Below are 22,187 nucleotides of genomic sequence, written 5' to 3' on the forward strand. Positions count from 1 at the left end.
ATGAGTTGCTCACTCTTTTCCTGCTTTGAGGCTTCATCGAGTACCAGTAATCTGCATAATCCATACCCAAAGCAGTATCTCTTTATATTTTTCATATCACAGAATTGTTAAAGCCGCAAAGACTTCTCCTACATGTTGACTTTCCAAATTTTGATGAATAGGAACAACAAACCAACTACAAAGGCCAATTCTGAAATTCCCACAAAGATACAATAACTTTCTCACAACTTGCAAAGGTTAATTCTGAAATTTACTGTTTGTTTATGTGTCTCCAATGACTTTCTCGCAACTTACAGTGTATTAGAGTGGTTCCTATGTAGGCTTTAATTTATTAAAACCTTATTTTGTCTGTCTAATTTTGCCATTCGTTCATCCCTACATCTTCATTTCTGCTGCATTAAGTTCATTTATATGTTTTTTTTTTGGGATGAATAAATAAATATATTAAAACAGGAAAAGGAGAACAAGGTCTCTAATTAGGAGACCAAAAAGAAGAGTTAAGGCCCTAGGAGACAACAATAAGCCTATTCCTTGGGATATCATCAGCAGGGGGTGGGGCAAAGCTAACAACCTAGAAGATTCATCAAAATAGATGGTATTTCAAATCTTGTCTATAGAGTAAGATTTGGAGGTCCATCTCCGAAGATTGCGCTCCCACCAAAGGTGATGGATCAAGGCACAGAACACTAGCTTACCAATCCGATTGTAGATGGAACTTAGAAGAGCTTGAAAAGTTTCTCAAAATCCAAGACCAATCTTGGAAGAATCCATAGGATTGCCTTGAACGGGGCTAAATGGAGGCTGAGGTTTTTCCCAGATAGATCTGGAGAAGGGGCAAGAAAAGAAAATGTGCTAAAGGTTCTCCAAACCATTCCAACAAAGGATGCAATTTGGATTAGCAGGGATGTGGTGGCTAATAAAGAAGGATTAGGTGGGAAGGGCTTGGTTGGGGGCTCTCCAAAGGTAAGGGAATGACGAGAAATGTATCCTTTGAACCAAACCAATGGGGGCCAAGGGAGCTTGGGATTATGGGGTCTGAGAAGGTTCCAGGCTGATGAAGTGGAGAAGGATTTGGAGGGGGAAGGGATCCAAATGATGAGTAGTGGAGTTGGTGATAGGGGGAAGAGATTCCCAAACCTATGTGAGAATGGGGGGGGGGGGAAGGAATCCAGGACCCATTTGAGATGAAGTTTGACAAGGGGGTGGATTTGAGGATACGGGTGTCATAGACGGTGTGGGGACCAAAGTGGTTATAGAGAATGCCCATCGGATGCCACAGGTCAAGCTAGAAAGAGGTGGAAGAGCCAAAGGAGATGGAGGTAGAGATAGCAGAGATGGCGCGAGGCCGAAGTAAGAGAGTTTTCCTCCAAACCCATGAAGGGTTGGAGGGCATAGGAACAATCCAGAGGGAATCAAATTGGAGATGAAAGGAGTAGACCCATCTAACCCAAATAGAATCATGCTTTGAGGCAATTTTCCAAATGAGTTTGAGGAGGCAGGCTAGGTTAACATCAGTGATCCGGCAGATTCCCAGGCCACCTTCAGAGGTAAGGTAGCAAATGGAAGACCAACTGATCAGTCGAATGAAGCGTGCGGAATCCTGTCCTTTCCAAAGGAAGGCATAGAATAAGGATTTTGTCGCATGGATGGTAGATTTGGGAATGGAGAAGATCCCACACCAATAGAGATAGGTGGACTAAAGCACAAAGTAGATCAGGACCGTTCTCCATGCAAAGGATAGAAGCTTACCTTTCTAGAGTTGCAGCTTCTTATGGATATTGTCAAGCATAGGGAGGCAGTGATGGTGAGTGAGTCTACCGGGGATGAGTGGGAGACCAAGGTAAACCACAGGGGAGGAGCCAGGCTTGAAACCCGAGAGTTGGAGAAGAGAGGTTTGGAGCTGATCAATGACACCAGAGAGAAAAATGGTTGACTTGTTGAGATTGACCCGAAGTCCCGAGAGGGATTTAAACTGCGAGAGGGCTGAGAGGATGGAGGGATGTGGTGATCGACTTTAGAGAAAATCATGAGATCATCAACAAAAGCAAGATGGGTGAGGTTGAGGGACTTGCACTTGGGAATGGGGAAATGAGGAGCTGGTCAGTGTTGGATTGAAGGATACGGGAGAGGACCTCTAACGCGAGGGAGAAGAGATAAGGAGAAAGGGGGCAGCCTTGGCGGATCCCAGTGGCGGATCCCAACACTGGAGGGGAAGAAACCCGCCGGGGAGCCGTTGGTGATGATGGAAAAGCGGGGAGAAGAGATACAAGTTTCGATCCAATGGATGAAAGGAGGAGGGAAACTCTTGGAGAAGACAACGTCACTAATGAAATCCCAGCAAATAGAGTCAAAAGCTTTATGAAGATCAACTTTGAGGAGTGCAGCTAGGGAATGAGAGGATCTATCGAAGCCACGGACAATCTCCGCACAAAGGAGAATGTTATCTGCAAATGCTAGACCCGAAATAAAAGCCAATTGATATGTTGTTTCTTCACCACCAATAATTTGGCTCCATGTGTTATTGCTGGTCATATAACTATCTTATAGAAATTTTCTTTTGAGTTTTCAAGGAATACGCATCAATCACACAGCCCTCTGGTCTCCCCCTCCACTTTATTCATCTTACTTTACTTTTTTGTGCAGCAGCAGCCTCTATTTATCTTATTTTGTTAATTGTTGAGCCTAAGTGCTTGAATATTTTACTTTGTGGTAAATCTCCACTTCTAAAATGACTAAAGTTATCTGCTGGACTGGGTAGGCGACTTATATGAGTTGACAAACCCTCATTTGCAACTAAATGGATGGCCAAATTTTAAGATATTGTGCAATATCTTGCATACCATATAAGTAGAAAAGAAGGCAGTATAAAGTTGAGTTTGACATCCCAGTTTTGATACAGTAAGGGAATGCATTTTTTATGCTAATGCAAGAAAAGGGGATAGAAAAGGTTGGACAGAAGGGATATTTAACTTCAATCCCAAGTGTAAATGTAAAGAAACATTTTCCAAAGAGGGGTTATTCTTTGTCTTTGGGAATATCCTTTGTGATGTAAGATTTGTATGACAATGCTAAGGAACTACAACTACTTGTTTGGCATTTTAACAGTTAATAATAATGAATGCATCAAGAATCATTGATTTTTCTTGATGTTGTTCGGGGACATTTGTTACCTGTTCTTTGATTTAACTATATTTTAAAGTTGTAGCTGTTGACTGTTTTGTCCTGATTCATTGTTTATTATGTCTGTTTTCTCCTGATTCATTGTTCATTATGTCTGTTTTCTCCTGATTCATTGTTCATTATGTCTGTTTTCTCCTGATTCATTGTTCATTATGTCTGTTTTCTCCTGAATTCATTGTTTATTATGAGGACGTTTCCTATATAGGATTTTCAGCAGGGTTTTTCTTTTTCTTTTTCTTTTTGGTAAATTCTGCAGAGTTTTGCTCTTCCTTCTTGATCGACTGATTAGGGTTTTGTTTGGTCTCTGCTAAGTTAGTTCTGCCATGTTGCATTTGGCAGATGCACTGTATGCCTTGCAGAGTACAAGGAGAAGGATGTGTTACGGATCCTGCCTTACTGTGGGCATTCGTTTCATGTGACCTGCATAGATGTATGGCTGTGGCAACATTCTACTTGTCCCGTCTGTCGAATTTCACTGCGAGAATCTCCTGAGAGGAGACATGTACTGCAGCCTATGACTAGTTCAGCTGTCACACCTACATCTGCAACGGATTCCCTTGACTCCCATTCTCATGACTGTTTATACGCTAGCCATGGGCATTCATCTAGAACTCTGGATGGCCATCTGATGGAACCCATTCAAGAAGATCACTTTGCATCTAAGGTTGATGCTGCAGCATCAGGAGAGATCAGTGCTTCCTTGAACAGGGATAATCAGGTCCTAAAAGATGCTGATCCTCACAAATCAGAAGTCAAGCATGTTGAGAGTCCATCTAATCCATAAGAGGAGGGCATACATTGTATTGTATCCAAACCACACTTACTCTTAGACCTTCTTCCATGAGTGATTGAATGTGTTTTAACTTACCCAGAGATGTGACATGGAAAGTTGATCTGTTTTCATGGCATACTGTAAATATATGGTAACTGCTAGTGCATCCAGATTATAGGTGGATTCTTATTAATTCAAGCTTGTGAAATTCTTTGAGGGCGTAGCTTCTTTTTCCAAGCTCTTGTTACAGTACACTAGTGACTTCTGCTTTTAATACTTTAATTGGTGGTGGTGGCTACTCATCCATGCTTCTGTCACATTGCATTTGTTTTGTTTTTTCAGTGGTGTTGACACCATTCACGTTGGAATTGTAAGCAGTGTGCAGTTCCGATGCAGAGATTCAGATCATGGCACTTCTGTGTTTCTTTGGTTTGGCTTTCTAGAATGTTACTGGAAATAGCATCGACCATAGGCATTGCAGATTTGGAGATATCTAAGCAGCATCTGCTCATATCTGGTAGGTGTTCTTATTGCTAGCAATTTGTTGGGGTTAGTGGCCACCAGCAGAAGCCTAATGTGATGGAAGCCTGCCCCAGTCTCTCAGTCTATTAATAGACCTCAGGGGTTCCTTTACACTTGTTGCAATCTGCCCTGGTTATTTTCCATTGCCCGTGGGTAGGAGAGTCTAATGAGACAAAATAAGGTTGTGAACCGGCTACTATAGTTCTTATGTTTTTTTAGTGTGATGCTTGTCACTGAATCTTTCCTGGGATGTCGTTTTCTATGGTGAGTCTCTACTTTAAAGTATCAACCCTTTATGGCTTCTTTGAATAGAGACCCCAGAGCTGAAATCATGGCCATCAGAAGATACATGAAGTGGTAAAAAGCATGTTTTTAATTTAACTTATTGAACAATGGTGATCATTCAGGATTCCTGTTAGTTGATTTCTGTTGATTCCAGTCTGATGTCTTTAAACTCTGTTAATAGTACCATATTTTTTTTCAACCTGGTTGTGTTTCTCATTTCTAAACTTCGATCAGACTCGGATGAGCTCTCTGTGTCACCAGCCTGCCCTCAAGCCCTGCTCTATAACTGAATGACTAGAGCTCTTTCCCAGAGGGAAACTTTTAAAAAATAAAAAGAAATGGTGGGGGCAGGGGAGAGAACTGACCTTACTGTATGGTAACCAGAACCCTGGTGGTTATTCAAAGATCCCAACAGAAAAAAGGGCAAAATTTGGTTGAAATTTTCTCATAGCCTTTTTAGATTCCATTCCATTGTATGATCATCTTCTACATTTCTTTTCTAATAAACAAGATTAAGTAGTTGAAGAATAACTTCCATATTTATCCTATTTACCCTAAGAGTAAACCATAAGGGTGGTAATAAGCATTTGGAGTTCACAACTCAGAGAGATTTGAAGGTGGAAATCATTTATTCCTGTTTATTCCAGATTCTATATCTTTCTTGGTGCCAACTGTATTTCATGGAGTGCCAAGAAACAACTTACAGTTTCTTGATCTAGTACTGAGACCGAATACAGGGCTATGGCCTCTACTACAGCTGAGCTAACTTGGTTGTTTTCTCTTACGTGATATTGGTATTTCACAAACTCATCCTATTGATCTATTTTATGACAATTTGAATGCTCTCCATATGACTGTGAATTAATCCTGTTTTACACACTTGAACCAAGCACATTGAGTTAGATTACCACTTTGTACGAGAGAAGGTTGCGTTGGGCCATCTTGTTACTCGGTTTGTCCCTTGTTGTCATCAGCTTGCTGACTTGTTTACCAAGCCTCTCCCTTGGCGTGAGTTTCGTTTTTTATGTAACAAACTTGGTCTTGTCCCTCGGCCAAGTTTGCAGAGGATATAAGAGATAACTACGACCACGTGTTCTTAATGTATTTTCTATAAATACCTTGTATAATCTTGTATTGAGGTTCAAGGAAAGAAAGAGTATTTTGTATTCTCATAAAGTCTATATCCTCCGAAAGTGAACCTAAGAGGTGATGGCTTACCTGCAAATGTACGTATGCCCGTGCGGTCAACCAAAAGAATGAATAGATGTCTGGCGAGCACATGGGAACGACATGGGTGTATCCCTTTCTTGGTACTACTCTGTCAGCTCCATTAGATTTATGTTGCAGAGGAAAAGGTTTGAAAATGCAAATGAAAGAGAAAAAGAACAGTAACGACAGAGCGAGCTCTCTCATTCAATGCTCAAATCTCTATTATTAGAGTAAGAGACCCTAAAGTGATCCCATGCCTGCAGGAAGGTGACAAGAAGCCATTGATGTCAAATGCGAGCTGACAATAAAATGGTACCCCTTCGGTACCAACTGTGGGCGCGGAGTGTAACCCACTTTCTGGTGGGCTCTCCGCTCTCTGCAGTGTGTGGCCGAGTGTGGAAAGAAGACGCTCATCTGTGAAAATTGCCAGCATACGCCTACCTCAATGGGCCACCATTAGAAATCATGGAGTTGAGAGATTAGCAATGGAACTGCTAACTTGTTTGTATATATAAATATGCTCGCTACCACTGCTCTTTCTCCTCATTGTGGCCATGGGAGACCTTAAGCATTTGGTGGTGGCTAAATTCAAGGAAGGGGTGGTGGTTCAAGAGATGATTCAAGAGATGGAGAAGTTACTGAAGGAGATCGATGAAGTCAAGTCTTTCGAATGGTAATACTTTGCTTAATTTCACTTCACTAGGGATCTTCATTTGATGAGCTTATTCTCTGTGGTAACTTACTGGCCTTCTGGGTATATATTTGTGTTCTTTTTCCTTCACAGGGGCCAAGATACTGGCAGTGAAGAGATGCTGAGACAAGGGTTCACACATGTCTTTGTGTTGACATTTCGTTGTTCAGAAGACTTCACTGCATTTCTTAATCATCCTCGCCATGTTGAGTTCTCTGCTACTTTTTCTGCAGCAATAGAGAAAATATTGTTGCTTGATTACCCTGCTGTTGTTGTCAAGACGCCAGCATGATTAGATGTGAACACCCACCCACCTATTTATCTCTTTGAAGACCTTATCAATTTCTCTGCCTGAATGGAGTAGAGGAGTTCAATAAGATGTTCTAGTTGCATGCATGGTTTTTATGTTTGTATGGATTTGTATGTGTGTTTGTGAATAAAGGTGAAGGTTATGCAATGAACTAATTGGAACTGATCGATTTTTTTTTTCTTTTTTATTCCACTAGTAAAATATATCTACCAGTAGTGAACGGTCGAGATTGAAACCGTCCATTTTTAAAAATGTATTTTCATGGACAGTCAAGATGGAAATTTCCATCTTTGCACAATGTTGCCCTAGCCAGTTTTTTTTTTTTTTTTTTTGGTTAAAAAAACAAAAAAAAAAAAAAAAAAAAAAAAAAAGGCGACGGGGGGGCCCGAGCGGGCGCCGGGAGGGGGGGCCCAAGGGCCACAACCCACACACCCCCCCGGGGGACGGGGGCGCGCCGGGGGGCCCCCGGCGTGGGCGGGCGCCGCCATCCAAGGTCTGTAATCTGATGAGAAGATGAAATACCCTTTTTACAATAAAAGAAAGGAAAAAAAACAGAAGGGGGAAAGTAGAACTTGATAATGTTGTGCGAACTGCAAAGAATCTTAGGAGATGAAATGAGACAGGACAGAAAAGTAATATTCGAAACAGATCAAAAGTAGATTCTTTTGTTAACCTGTCAAATCTTTCAACACTGCTTCCGTCAATTTCTTTTCTTCTAAATTTCAAATTCCCAATTCCAAAAAAAAGGGAACTAAACCGGAGAAGGAAAATGCGAAGCGGAAAGATCGGAGCTCTGCTTTTTCTTGCTTTCATTCTCACATTTTTTCCTCCATCTATATCTAATTCTATCCCTTCAAGCTTCTGTGGTAAAATCCCTATTAAATCACCATTATCCCTCCAAAATTCAGTTGAAGCTTCTCCCCTTGAGAGATTGCTCCTCTGCAAATCTGAAAAGCTCTACTTCAGATCATCTATCGGTCTTTTCCTGATTTCCTCAATCGATTATAGAACTAAAACATTAACCATTTCTCACTCGTCTTGTTCACCTACGCTCCACTTCGTCTCTCCTTCCCTTCTCTCGGCTGGTTTTTCCTCTCCTCCACGACCCAACTCACTTCTTCTCTTTAACTGCTCAAGACCCACAGAACTAACAAATCCCCTTCCTTCGTTTATCAAGAACTGCAGTCATTCATCTAATTGCAGAGCCCTGTCTGAAAATCAAGAACAAGAAGAGGGAAACTCTCCCTGTTTCCTTGCTGATGATTCAGAAAAACTAGAAGTGGGTTTCAACCCAAGAGATTGGAACTGCTCACACTACAACAGAGTCTACAAGGATAATTCTTTGGACGAAGGATTTGAGCTCGGGACAAGGATCTCTTTCGAGATTCCAAGCCATGTACCCAATATCTGTGACGAGTGTAAAAAGCCCCATGGAAACTGTGGCGTTGGTTTGAGGTGCATTTGCCATGTAGATGCGTGTAGTAAGTAACATATCCGTTCATCTTCTATAGTTTCTCTCTTTCTTTCTTCTTATTCCATGGCGCTGAAGTCTTTCTCTCCTTTTCCATTTGCAGAAGATAAAGTATTTTCCGGAGGTGCATCAATAAGCCCTTCTGTCAGTATCTTCTTCTCTTTCTTTGTTTTTCTTTATATTTATGAGCGAACCCTTAATGAGTTCATGGTGATGAGCCTTTGAGAGGGCTCTGGTTTTCAAACCTTGAAGCAACCGAGATGAAATCTCATTCGCAAAATCTTCTTTGTTTCTTATGGAGTGGATACTATCTATGGAGAGAACAGTCTCTGAGTCTCTGATGATCTTCGATTTTTCTTTTTTGGGTAGGTCTCATGATCTTTAGTTTAAACCTTGAGAACTGAAGTTGTAACTTGAGATGATGATCCTCTTAATTATTTTGGCTTGTCAATTTCAATCATATACCCTCTCTCATTTGTCCTCGACTGAGAGCTTTGTTTCACCAATTGAGCTGAAACTTGGTTACATTAACTGGAATTGATCCACCATGGCCATGTTTCTTCCATGTTTGAGAGGATAGATGCCAACTACATGAGCGTGGATGTCCTCAGTTAGGGAAGAGAGAAGGCAACTTAACAATGTTTGATCCTGACGATGCCAACAAACAAAAGCAGGATTAGCAGAGGGAAAATCGAGGGTAGAATCAGAGAGAATCTCCGGCGGGCAAACGGAAGGACCATCAATCAAACTCATCAGATCCGATCTGTGCAGAAGGCAAAGAAACAGGGATTGCCAAACGAGTTAATTAGAAGAAGGAAGTTTGATCTGCAAGAAGTGATGAACAGCCCACAATGGCAAAAAGACGAGGACGAAGGAGAAAGCGAAACATTTCATGAAGGAGAATCCGTCGCCATGGAACCTCTGCAGAAAACCCCCAAGGAAACCCTCGAAATCATGAAACCAACCTAGAGCAAGAAGAAAGGGTAAAAGTGTAAAACCAAGAAACCGACCGACAAATCAATAAACCCTAACAGACCGAACCAACCCGATGTTACCTTGTAATGATGAAATACAATATTGGTAACCAATAGAATATTGCCAAGTGGGCATACAAGAAATACCAGGCTTGTCCCTTAACATGCAAAATACAGAAATACATATATAATATCGCGGTGTTTGATTTGTTTTTCCGACGACGAGGCCGAACAACCCACCACTTATATTTTCTGGGAGATTTTTTTGTTTTTTGAATGGAGAATTTATATTAGGAGGATATTATTAATATAAAGAGCAAATTGCACTGACACCCCAAAATGAAGGCTTTAAAACACTGACACCCCACTTTATGTTTTAAAAACACAGACACCCCATTCATTAAACACACTAGTCCATTCCGTTAGTAAAACCATTAACCCACTGGTCATTTTTCATTAATTCCAAAAATACCCTTACCCTATATATTCTCTCCTCACCGGATCTACTCGCTCACCATGCCGCCATCACCCTGTAGAGAAAGGGGCCGCGCCGCCGCCTCCACTAATGCCTCCACCAGAATTGTTATTTCTAGTTCTCTACCACCACCGGACCAACAACCCCTATTATGACACTCGCAAATCGGCAGGAGCGAAACAGCTAACTCCTTCCCCTTCATCGATCCGTCTTCGATGGCTTCAACGGTTCAACCAAAACCGGAATCCCACCATCTCGACAATGCGCATCTTGCCCTCCGGAATAGCGCCCAAACCGCTCAAAACCACCATAGCCTTCTCCGCCAAACCGCTCCCCCGTTCCAAAACCATCCCACCTTGAGTACTTTTAAAGCTTTGGGTCGGCAGGCCAAGCTTTAAAACCAACCGACCCAAGCCTATAGCAACTTTGTTGGTCGTCACTAGAAAAAAATGATCGCTGTGAGCATTTGGGACCGCACAAAGGAACCACGGATTGGTGCCATATTCACCATGAATGTGCACCCGCCGTGTTATCGACATGTCAATCGAGAGAAAATCGCGCGGCCATCCAATGTCTCGGACCGGTCAAGTTACATACATGATATATACCCCTCACCCGCCATCCGGAGTCCCGCTAATTGACTTTCATCTAGCTTTGGCTACTTAGCTTGGAGCTTTAAAACCCAACGAAAGTGTGTTGTAAGAAATGGATCCGATCATCCGGCCACGGATCAGCAACGGAGGAGCGGAATCAAGGCCGAACAGACCGAATACCAATAATTGCCGATTCTCGGATCGCTCTTAGCAAGAAGCGAGCCGCGGGCCAAGCATTTGGTTGCAATATAAACCTCAACGAAGCCTCACGCGGTCGAGATTCATGGGTGTAGCACTAGCATCGCGAGGATTTCCGAAGAGAGACTCTCTCGCATACATCCCAACCAGACTCCAAGAAAGTTCCACGAGAATCGTTCCACGGAAGGGGGCAACGCAATCACGGAGATGTCACGCGCAAATAGAAAACAGTGAAAACTTGAGAGAGTTCAAGGAGATTGGATCCGGAACGAGAGGACTTCGGCGCGCTCGCGGCTAAATCGATCACGATGACAAATCTATAAACTACTCCATACGCGGTGGCAAAAGCAAATGAGTTACAAGAATCATCTTGGAAGAAATTGGAAGGACCGGAGGTGAAGGTGGACGGGGGGCGGAGGAGACCGAGTGAGGAGAGAGAAATATAGGGTAAGGGCATTGGAATTAAAGAAAATGTACAATGGGTTAATGATTTAGAGCAAATGAGACACCCAAAATGAAGGCTAAAACCGACACCCCACTTATGTTTTAAAACACGACACCCCATATTAAACACACAGCATCCGTAGTAAAATCATTAACCCATTGTACATTTCTTTAATCCAAAAGCCTACCCTAATTTCTCTCCCCACTCGGATCTCCTCCGCTCCCCGCACCTCACCTCCCGGAGAACGCCGCGCGCCCCTCCACTAATGTGAACAATTGCTCCAATTCTTCCAAGATGATTCTGTAACTCATTTGCTGCCACCCGGAAGGGAGTAGAGAGAATTTGTGGAATGGATCGATTTAGACCGAGAGCGGAGAGACGAACAAGCGAGAAGTCCGTCCGAATCCAATCTCCTGAACTCTCAAGTTTCACAAGTTTTATTGACGGGACACCGGAATGAGAGAAGCGCGTGGAAACAGATTCCGGGAACTTCTTGGAGTCATGGTGGGATGTATGCAGAAGAGAGTCTCTTGGAAATCCCCACGAGAGTGACACCCATGAATCTCGAACCAGCGTGAAGGCGGTGAAGGTTTATATTGCAACCAAATGCCTGGACGCCGCTAAGAAGATCCGAGAATCGAGCAATATGGTAAACGGCCGACCGCCCCCCGCGACCGTGGGCGAGAATGATGATCCATTTCTTACAACACACCAAGTTGGGTTAAAGCTCCAAGCAAGTAGCCAAAAGCAGATGAAAGTCAATAGCAGACTCGGATGAAGGGTGAGGGGATATATCATGTATGTAACTGACCGGCCGAGACATTGGATGGCGCGAATCCGATTGACATGTCGAAACACGGGTGCAACATTCATGGTGAATATGGCACCAAACGTGGTTCCTGGACGGTCCCAAATGCTCACAAGCCGATCATTCACCAACAAAGATGCATAGGCTGGGCGATTGAGTTTTAAAGCTTGGCCCGACCGACCCAAAGCTTAAAAGTACTCAAGGTGGGATGGTTTTGGAACGGGCGGAGAAGGCATGGTGGTTTTGAGCGTGTATTCCGAGGGCAAGATGGATTGTCGAGATGGTGGGATTCCGGTTTTGCTGAACTGCTGAAGCCATCGAAGACGGATCGATGAAGGGGAAGGAGTAGCCGGTTCCCCTCGACAAAAGGGGATTGTTGGTACCGAGTGGTGGTAGAGAACTAGAAATAACAATGCGGTGGAGGCATTAGTGGAGGCGGGGGGGCGGGGCCGTGCTACGAGAGGTGATGGCGGACATGGTGAGCGAGTAGATGAGTGAGGAGAGAATATATAGGGTAAGGGTATTTTTGGAATTAATGAAAAATGAACAGTGGGTTAATGGTTTTACTAACAGAATGGACTAGTGTGTTTAATGAATGGGGTGTCTGTGTTTTTAAAACATAAAGGGGGTGTTAAAGCATGGAAGAGATACAAGGACAGGGAAAAGGGGCGAAACAAAAGGGGGTCGGGTAAAGATTGGGGTGCGAATTTGTTAATATAAATGTGACCTTCCCATAGGAGTTCGGTCTTTTAAACTGCTCAACTGACCCATCATTGGCCCTATTTTCTGACTGTTGCCATGACTTGAAGGGGTGGATCCATCACAACCGTGAACTCCAACTTCTCGCTAAAATCCGACATCTTCTGGTTGGGAAGCGCTTTCCACTGGAACTCCTGAACCATCCTCGCAAGCATCAGATTGATATGAAGTGATCCCATGCTTAGCCCTGGACAGATCCTTCTTCCGGCGCCGAAGGGTATCATTTTCACCGCCGTCACCCCTGTGATATCCGCATCTTCCTTCCTGGATAAGAACCTATCCGGGTCAAATTCCTTCGGGTTGGACCACAGTTTCGGATCATCACCTATACTCGACACGAAGAATTCCACGTTGGCGTCAGTGGGGATATCGTAACCTCCTAGCTTTGTGGGCTCCGTCACTGCATGGGTTAATGCGAAATACGTAGGAGGGTGTTTCCGTAATAGCTCCTTCGTTACGGCGTTCAGGTATACCATATCCTCCACATCCTTCTCGTCTACCTTCCGATCTCCCACCGTCGATCTTATCTCCTCGTATAGCTTTGATTGGATCTCCGGCTTCTCAATCAACCTCGCGATGGCCCACTCCAGTGCAGTGGCCGTGGTGTCGGTCCCACCATTGAGGAACTCCGAGCAGAGCGACACCAACTCTTCGTTCGTGGGGGTAGATTTACGTCCCTCGATTTTGAGATCGAAGAGCGTGTCCAGGTAAGAGAACGCCGCCGCCGAGGATTTCTTCAACGCCGACCGTCGCGCCTCTATGAAGGGGATCAGCGTTTTAAGTTGCTCCTCCCGAACCTGATTGGCCCGTTTGCGTTGCTTGGAGAAGAAAGGGGCCAAAATGGGAAGGAAATCATCGATCCTAGGGTTGAGAGTGATCAATACCGCCTTCATCATCTTGTCTATCCGTTCGATGTCATCTCCATCCATGTCCACCCCGAAACACATGGATACGAGGATACAAAAAACGGCGAACCGGACATGCTTCAGCACCGACACGACTCCGTGGTTCGACTGGGCTTCAGCATTGATCCGGTCGACAAGCCGGTCTACGGCCGAATCCCTCAGTTGTCGAAAACCTTTGACCCGGGTGGTGCTGAGCATGTTTTGGACCATGTTTCGTCTAAGCGACTTCCAAACCGAACCGTAAGGCGAAGAATTGACGGTGAATTTGTTGGAACTGAAGATCTTCCGGGTCGGATTGTCACTAGGACGGTTGGCGAAGAGGTGACCCTTCTGGATGAGTGCTTCATGTGTTAATTCCGGGCTACTGACGACGATGATCGTACTTGTACCCATCTTTAACGTCAGTATAGGGCCGTAGAGGGACACCATGTCCCTTATGTGATGGAAGAAAAATTTTCCAGAACCGGCAACCTGAAAGAGGTTGCCGACAACCGGCCATCCGGGTGGACCGGGTGGGAGGTTCAGGCGTTTCGACTTGCGTAGTTTCGTCGTCGATGCTAAGAACACGAAACTAGCAGTTACGACAAGGAAGGCTGAAACAGTGAGGAACAGACGATGCAGGTCATGAAGGGATAGGGTGGAGGGAATAAAGAAGGAAGTCATGGACGTGGGAGTGAATGATGCATGCAGCAAGGAGCGAGGCAGAGATGAAGCAGCAGGAGAGTGGAAGGTTTGGAGGGAGTTATGAAAGGAGGTGAGCTTTGGTTAAGAGTGGGAAATGGCGGTGCGATATATATTAAATCGAAGTGCATTAGAAAGCCTCAAAACATCCCCACCTGTTTATTTGGCCGAGCGTAATTATAAATTCCCTAAGCTTCCAAAACCAGATTATATATGTATACGATGGAGACATCGAGAGAGAGAGGCAGGAAATTGATTGATTTCTAACCATCTCTCCCAAATCAATGCCGCTGGAGTGGTTGACAGAGAGAGAGAGAGAGAGAGAGGCAACACAACACCCTTAGGTTTTCCTGTATTCGTGTCTCTAGTGAAGAGCAAGAGCAAGAGCAAGAGCAAGGAATGGGGGGTTTAGATCTTGGACATACACCCACCCACAGCTAGCACAACCTATGAACCTAACGGGTATGGCTTTTTCATCTTATTCAATGCAAAGCACAGATTGTTTGTTGTATCATGAAATCCATCAATTAATGCATGGGTTTAGCTAGTCTCCGTTTATTTAGTAAGTCTAGCTGCATATTACGGCTGTCACCATGAATTCACATGTTTAGTCCGGGTTCATTTGGTTCCCATTCAAGAAGACCCCATATCGTACTACATTGTATAGTAACTTAGTAAGTCACTTAGGACGGGAACCGTTATATCCAGTCAATTAGAATATTTTCTGGTTTTTGTGGCATCGTATATCCATATATGCTCTAATCCGGATCATCACCAGACCCCTGGGCGCCTGTAATTTATGGTGGTAAAGCCGTCGGTGCTCCCCCAACGGGTTGCAGATCCGGAGTCTATATGCTCATGAGAAAGATTAGGTAGACTGCCACAAAGTGGTAGCTAGCTAGAAGTAGGGACGTGGTAAGGAACGGTTGGAGTTTCACGATTTATGTTTGTGTGGGTGGGTGTTTAAATTATTTAATATAAACATGTTTCAAATAGAGTGCACATGTGAGAACATGCAAGGTCGGCATATTGATTGGGCAATACCTCGGTTGAATGAAAATAATGAAACACTCGTGCTAAAGATGCAACACAAATAGATACTACCAATAGGGGATCGCCCCCATAAACGGCTAGATGAGCAAATGTGCAAGTCATGTCAGTTTTAAGAAAGGTAACTCATGCACTATTTAACAAGGTCTCAATCCCTCGGTAAGAACACGAATATTTTTTGAATAACTTCTGATCATGCTTTGGTCGGAACCCTAATCTGATCCCCGATTGACTTAGCCATTGGAGGCGATCATCCGGTATCCTAGCCAGCTCGCGTCTAACTTCTGTTGCAAGTCTTATCTTCTTCATAGTCGATACCTCAATCAGGAGTCAATCTACTTTAATCGGGACTAGGGTCATATTGAAGATGCAACAATACGATGCATGGGTTAATGAATATTTGATTCTTTTAATTCACGAGTATCATTGGCAACCCACTCATATGCTGTAAAAAGGAAGTCTCAAAATAAATAAATAAATAAAAACGTGTTTCTCTACTATATTGTCCCTAAAACAAACATATCTTTTAATATCTAAAAAAAAATCAAATAAATTTCAGTTTCATATAATATATATAATCAAAATAAAAAATTAACTTTACTCCATTATTTCTCTTCTTTTCTTCTCAACCTTAAATTTATTTTTTATTTTTATTTTTTAAATTTAAATTCATTCGAGCCAACTTGCACACCTTGATTACATCCTCAAAGGAGAGACGTTGTCTGCAAGGGTCAAACCAACGACCTCTCAACTAAGAAGCATGGATCTGTACCACTCTACCATCCCTGCATTGACACAACCTTATAATTTTTATTTGTTAAAAGAAAAAAAGAAAAATTAGAATTAAAATATTTACTTTATATATATATACACTAAGTTAGAATAAAATATCCTATTTCTTCTCTACAAAGACTTCTTATCTATTTTTTCTAGAATTATATAGTTTTTTGGGTAATATTTTTCATTCAATTTTTTTAATTTTTTTTATCCATTTTTAATTATTTTTATTTATCTTTCATTGGACAATTTTTTTATTTTTTTTACAAAGACTTTTCATATATTTATCTTGAATTATATATTTTTATTATTCTTTAAAACAATATTGTCAATTCATTTTTAACATTTTTTATCAGTCGTTTTTTGTGAACTATTTTATATTAGTCTATAATATATGGTTAGTCTAGATTAATAATAACCCTAGTTTTTAGACTTTGAATTGGAAGAATTCAAAGCAACTGATGATGATGAGTATGAAAGAGAACTTACCCACTTTATCTTGTTCTCACTAATCTCACTTTCTTTTATGTTTGAGCTCCATTAGTCATTCAACACAAGGATATTGAAAGGTGACCAACTCAACCAGCAAACGCATTATAAAGGAATAGATACCCACAAGCTCATTATATTCCTCCTCATAAAGCTCAGGTGCCATGCACAAACTCCAGGGTTCCTACCAACACAATTGCAAAACTCTAGTTTCCAGGAACAAGGATACTTACATACTCTGGCCCAAAATTTCAACCAAAGTTGTTTCGGACATGGAAATGGATTGGATAAATTTTCTTTTGGACATTAGGTAGCAGCCATCACCTGTGGGGTGGCTCAAGGTGAACGTGGATGCTGCAGTCAAACAAAGGGGTGATGATGCTAGGATGTGGTGTCTTCCGCAACGCCCAAGGGTGTTTTGTGGGTGGTTTTGTTCAAAAGGTTTCCCCTGACAACGTGCTTGAGGTTGAGTTGAAGGTCATTCTTGAAGGGTTGAGAATGGTGGTGGACATAAGGGTCTTCTCTTTTCAAGTTGAGACCAACTCTCTTAAGGCAGTTGGTCTGTTGGATCCTTGTTGTGTAGATTGGGGCAGATTTGATTGGCTCTTTGAGGAGATTGGTTCGTAACTTGGTGGTATGGGTTGCATTCGTTGCATTCATTTGGGTCATGATGCAAATGAGGCAGCCATTTGGATGTCTAAAGTAGCTATTGCTTTAGAGTGCTCTTGGATGTTCTTTGAAGATACTTTCCCTAGGTTTGAAGGAGGTTCTTCAAGCAAATCGTGCTTCTTGTCTTTCTTAGTATCGTCTTGGGTCTTTAACCCCCTTCTTGTAAACCACCAACCCCCAAAAAAAATGGAAGAAAGAAAAAAAAAAATCCTATTTCTTATAATATAATAGGGCAAGTTGGTATTATAAAAAATGGAATAATTTTATGAGAAATGCCTGAATAAGGAAGGGCAAATTTGGTGTTTTGAATTTTTTATTAGTGATGATATCATCACTTAACCTCAAGTTTAGTAAGGGGTATTTGTAATTAATTTTTTTAAAAGGATAATAGATGAGACTGACTGCAAATCTAGAGAGTCTAAATGTAATTTGCTCAAATAAAATATATTATAGGTAATATAACAAAAAGAATTAAAATATTATATCTAATAGTAACCAAATGATCGCTGCTTATCACCGAATACCTGTTTTCTTAATTGATTACTCATAAATAATTTATTAACATAAATACAAATTTAAATTGTACCATAGAGAGCTTTCCTTTTCCCCATCTCATTTCTTGTATTGGACCCTTCTAGTCCTATAAATGGACACAACTTTGGGCTTCACTTGGCCCATCACTATTCCAAGTCATATGAATATAATATATCAAAAAAAATTTCTAGTCCATTTCTAACAAGGAAATAGACCATTCATTTACTTGCAGATGTATGATATATCCCAACATCACATCAAATGGTTGAAAACTATTTATAAGTCACATTAAAGAGTTGTGATTAAATTTAAAAAAAAATGATGTGACTTGTAAATATCCATTTCTTTATCACAAATGGACTCATAGGACTACTACTCAGAGAAAAAATTTCTCAACCTAGAAAAAACTATGACGCTCCTGTTTGTGATTTCATGGCTGCTCTACTGGTCCTAGGTTTTGGTCATAGTAACTTTAGCTTGTTTTTTTCTTTTTTTTTGTAGAAAAAACTTAGCTTGTCTAAGTGCATTTAGATGATCAATAAAGTTCAGAAGAAAAAAAAAAAACATATATATATTGGACACTTTTTTTTTTCTTTTTTTTTTTTTTTTCCTGAAGCAACCTTAGCTTGTCTAAGTGCATTTAGATGATCAAAAAAAAGTTCAGAAAAAATATATATATATATATATATATTGGACACGTGTTACTAAATTTAGTATGGGCCAGCCCACCAATGGTAGACTGACCCATGGAATGCAAGCCTACATTGAGACAGGACCAATATCAAGTCCATTTCTCCATTTCTTGTATAGATGTATGACATGTGTCCCAACATCACATCAAATGATGAAAATATATTTACAAGTCATATCAATCAATTATTTGATGCGACTTATAAATGAATTTCAACCATTTAATGTGATGATGGGAACACATGTCATACATCTACAAAAAATGGATGGTCCATTTCTGACAAGGAAATAGACTTGATAAATTTCCCATTGAGACATGGGGCTGTCTCTCTCTCTCTCTGGATTCACATTGTTTGCCGTTACAAGGGTGTGGAACTAGACCAAAGTTTAAATTCAAATCATCGAATGGTACGAGATATGACAAATCAAGTGCGAAAACAGTAAGGGGAGGAAAGCCAGTGCCTATTGATTGTTCCTCGGGGAACCCACTTACCGCACCACCCTATTAGGATTTGTTCTCAAGACCTACAAGTAGGAATTCGCCCAATGATTCGCTAAACGCTTGTACCAATCAAGATGTGTTTCGTTGTTAGCGAAGATTCCCATTACCCTAAAGACACTTGGCACGCCATCCTTGCTCGACCGAAGGATGTTCGCATCCCTAGCCACAGACAATTTGATCAAAGCACATCTTCACTTTCATCATTAAAAGCCTCTCACCCTCCGTTTGCCGTTATTAATACAATCTTTGTTTTTTTTTCTTTGTTTTTTTCTTTTTTTTTTTTGGTAAAACCGTTATTAGTAGTATAATCAAAACATGTGAATATGATGATTAGGGCTTTCCAGCGAATGTTACTACTCACTGGATCCCATATTATAAATAAAAAGTTAACTTTTCTTGAGAACACAATCAATTAAAGTTAGGCTTAATTGGTTGGTTGCCCAATAACCTACCTAAACACAGTCTTGTTCCGCCCTTTTCGGGGGTCCCTAATCAACCATTAAAATAAAAACTAGTCACTCTTAACTCAGTTTTTCTAATTCTCTTCACAGTTTTTAATTTTCTTTCTTTTGGTAGTGAAAAGAAGTAATGCAGTAGTAACGATTTTACATCCTTGCCATGAAATGTTCAAACTTTTGAGTTCGACCCATGCAAGCATTAGTTTTATAAACTACGAGCACAAATATTAGTCCTGTTAGTATAATCTACAGAAACAATAATAATATTAAAAAAGAAAGAATGAGCCAAGGTTATAAAAAATCAAACTCGGCCATCTTAGACCTTCTTGCAAAAGCTGCTGCTGCTGCATTTGAGCTAGATTTGCTCAACAGTGATTACTTTTTCGAGGTTGATAATGTCCATGGTCTTCTCAATTCTATCCAGTTAAGAGGAGGAAACATGAGATTTGGAATTTTCATATGGATATAATTGAGTTGAGTTTCTGTCTAAGTTGTTGACACTCTCTCACTGCTCCCACCATCTCCTTTATGTCGAAATGATATTATTTTCTTATGAGATCTACGAAGGAATCTTGGTCACGGGTTTTAGTATTTATTGTATATAATTGAATTTGAATCCCAAGTTTGACTGGTGAATTGGTGATCTTTCGAAACCATCCCTGGAGATTTTCATAGTTGAAAATCCCCATATTTCCTTCTTACAACAAAGTTGGGAAAACTGCAGATTCCATCCTCGATAGAAGAATGTTTTTTCGTTCTGGAACATTTCCTACCCCTTTGATTAATGCCTGTTCACTTTATCTACTGTGCCTCTTTAATTATATGAGCGGAATTGTAGTGTTTTGAGTGGTTTTTCTTCTGAGGTTATATGCTCCTTGATACGAAATGCTTCATTTTTTTTAATGAGATTCTACTATTGGTTATATTCATTGGTTAATCATCACAAGTGATGGCTAAGAGGCCAACAGTACTATCGAAGAGTTTTTCAGTTAGCAATAACTAGCACTTCTTAGTGAAAAAAATTATAGATTCAACTCTCCATGATGGTGATAAAAAATAAAGAAGAAGAAGACGAAGAAAAAGAGAGAAAAAAGAAGAAGAAGAAGAAAACATCAGCATTGGAGAGAGGCTAGAATAAAAGTGTATCATAATGTGGGATGGTAACTGTCTCCACTAAACTGAGGTGGATGCAGCACCAAAAAGTTGGGATGGAAAAATTTGATTTGCCACATAAATCGATATTTTCTTTAAGTCATAAAGTATTTGATGAAGAGAGCATGTAGAAAATAATACACTCTAATTCCAAAACAGGGTAAAATGACAATTATATCCAAGAAATGTAAGAAAGTTTGCACCTCGTAGTCGTCCTTCATCCTTACCCTCAACTTAGATCTTACTTGTGTGGTGCGTCCATTGGCAGAGTTATCTTCAACTTGGGTTTGGGGGGGGGGGGGGGGTAGAAATGTCATTATAGGCCTCCTCCCAATGTTGAATCTTGGCTCTGCCCTAGGTGCGTCTGACATAGTGGTGCATGTAGTGCCCGTCATTGGATGTATGCCATGTCCATTAAACCTCTTAAACCCTAGCTGCTCAAAACATGGATTAATTCATCAAAAAAAAAACCAATTTTGTTTCACTTAAGGTAGTTGAATGTACACATTTTAATAACATCTATATAACATGTATCCAAGAATGAGCACGGTCCAACTCTCACAATTCTAAGGAGCATATTCAAATGGTCAATTTTCAATGAAGTTTGCATATGACATACTTTGCAAATAGAGATTGGAGGAATTAAAGCAAAAGGCCTCTTTTTCATGACAGAAATTGTGGCTACAGGTGGAGGATGAAGTTTGAGACTCAATATGATCATGTAAGGCTCCCCAAAAAAGTAGACAATTGTTATGGAGGGTGTGTGAGAAAAGCCTAACAACAGTAGAAGGCCTTCAAATCAAGAATATTGATGTGAATCCACGTTGTCTCAATGTGGAGTAAGTGTTGAAATAGAGAACCACATTTTCTTGGCTTGTCCTTTCGCACTTGTAATGTGGTTTGGCTCTCACTTGTCATTTGTGTTTCTTCTAGATGAAGACGTTGAAGTGCATAGATGGATACAATCATGGAACTCTTTGAAAAAATCAATGGGAAAAGATTTCAATCAAGTTTCTAGTTTGGTGGCTTTTCTAATATAGCAGATTTTAATTTTAAGAAATAACCTCATATTTAACAAGAAGATCATCTCCCCAATGGACTATTGATAGAGCAATATCACAACTAGGAGATTTCATAGAAGCCAACAAACCATCCACGATGGAAATTCAAATACAAGAAAAGGAGAAAAGATTGGAGTGGAAGCCTCCTGATCATGGCTGAGTGAAATTGAATTCAGACACTGCTATGAAAGGAAACTAAGGCAAGTGTGGATTGGGCATCATTAATTACTAGGAATTTTGAGGGGTAATGTAAGTTGGCGGTCTCTTAACCAGCCCAAACCCAAACTCCTCTTGAAGCCGAAGCCATGGCATTAAGAGATGAAATGCTCTACACACGGGGAGAATGATATGATTTTGTGATTCTAGAATCTGACCGTGCCGTGTTGATCAAGTCGATTAAGGCACAAGAAACTCAATGCCCATTGGACAACCTCGCGGTATGAGATGATATTATCCATCTAAAATCTAAGTTCATTGAATGTAAAGTCCAATATGATTTTAGGGAGAGTAATGCATGTACGGAGGCC

General features: G+C 41.1%; 3 protein-coding genes across 4 annotated transcripts in view; 2 read left to right on the plus strand and 1 right to left on the minus strand.

Annotated features, from left to right (window-relative positions):
• LOC149027692 (RING-H2 finger protein ATL77-like) overlaps positions 1-5,008 on the plus strand; it is a 31,230-nt gene extending 26,222 nt beyond the window's left edge. The window contains exon 3 of one of the 2 annotated variants that reach the window (XM_089165044.1): positions 3,520-5,008. In XM_089165044.1, the coding sequence (XP_089021170.1) occupies positions 3,520-3,964 (445 nt within the window). In that variant the 3' untranslated portion in view covers positions 3,965-5,008. The remainder of the gene's footprint in view (positions 1-3,519) is intronic. The other variant, XM_089165036.1, reaches the window with a different exon arrangement.
• Positions 5,009-6,501: 1,493 nt separating this feature from the next.
• On the plus strand, positions 6,502-7,265 carry LOC149027693 (Stress responsive A/B Barrel Domain-containing protein). Its single transcript, XM_089147232.1, has 2 exons — positions 6,502-6,641; positions 6,753-7,265. The coding sequence occupies exons 1-2, from the start codon at positions 6,523-6,525 to the stop codon at positions 6,949-6,951; spliced, it is 318 nt and encodes a 105-aa protein (XP_089003358.1). The 5' UTR covers positions 6,502-6,522; the 3' UTR covers positions 6,952-7,265.
• A 5,398-nt stretch (positions 7,266-12,663) lies between these two features.
• On the minus strand, positions 12,664-14,420 carry LOC149027694 (cytochrome P450 77A1-like). Its single transcript, XM_089165053.1, has one exon. The coding sequence runs from the start codon at positions 14,258-14,260 to the stop codon at positions 12,713-12,715; it is 1,548 nt and encodes a 515-aa protein (XP_089021179.1). The 5' UTR covers positions 14,261-14,420; the 3' UTR covers positions 12,664-12,712.
• Between the last annotated feature and the right edge of the window lie 7,767 nt (positions 14,421-22,187).

Source organism: Hakea prostrata, chromosome 1 (assembly GCF_041222555.1).
Source record: "Hakea prostrata isolate BN-2017 chromosome 1, UWA_Hpros_2, whole genome shotgun sequence".
NCBI lineage: Eukaryota > Viridiplantae > Streptophyta > Magnoliopsida > Proteales > Proteaceae > Hakea > Hakea prostrata.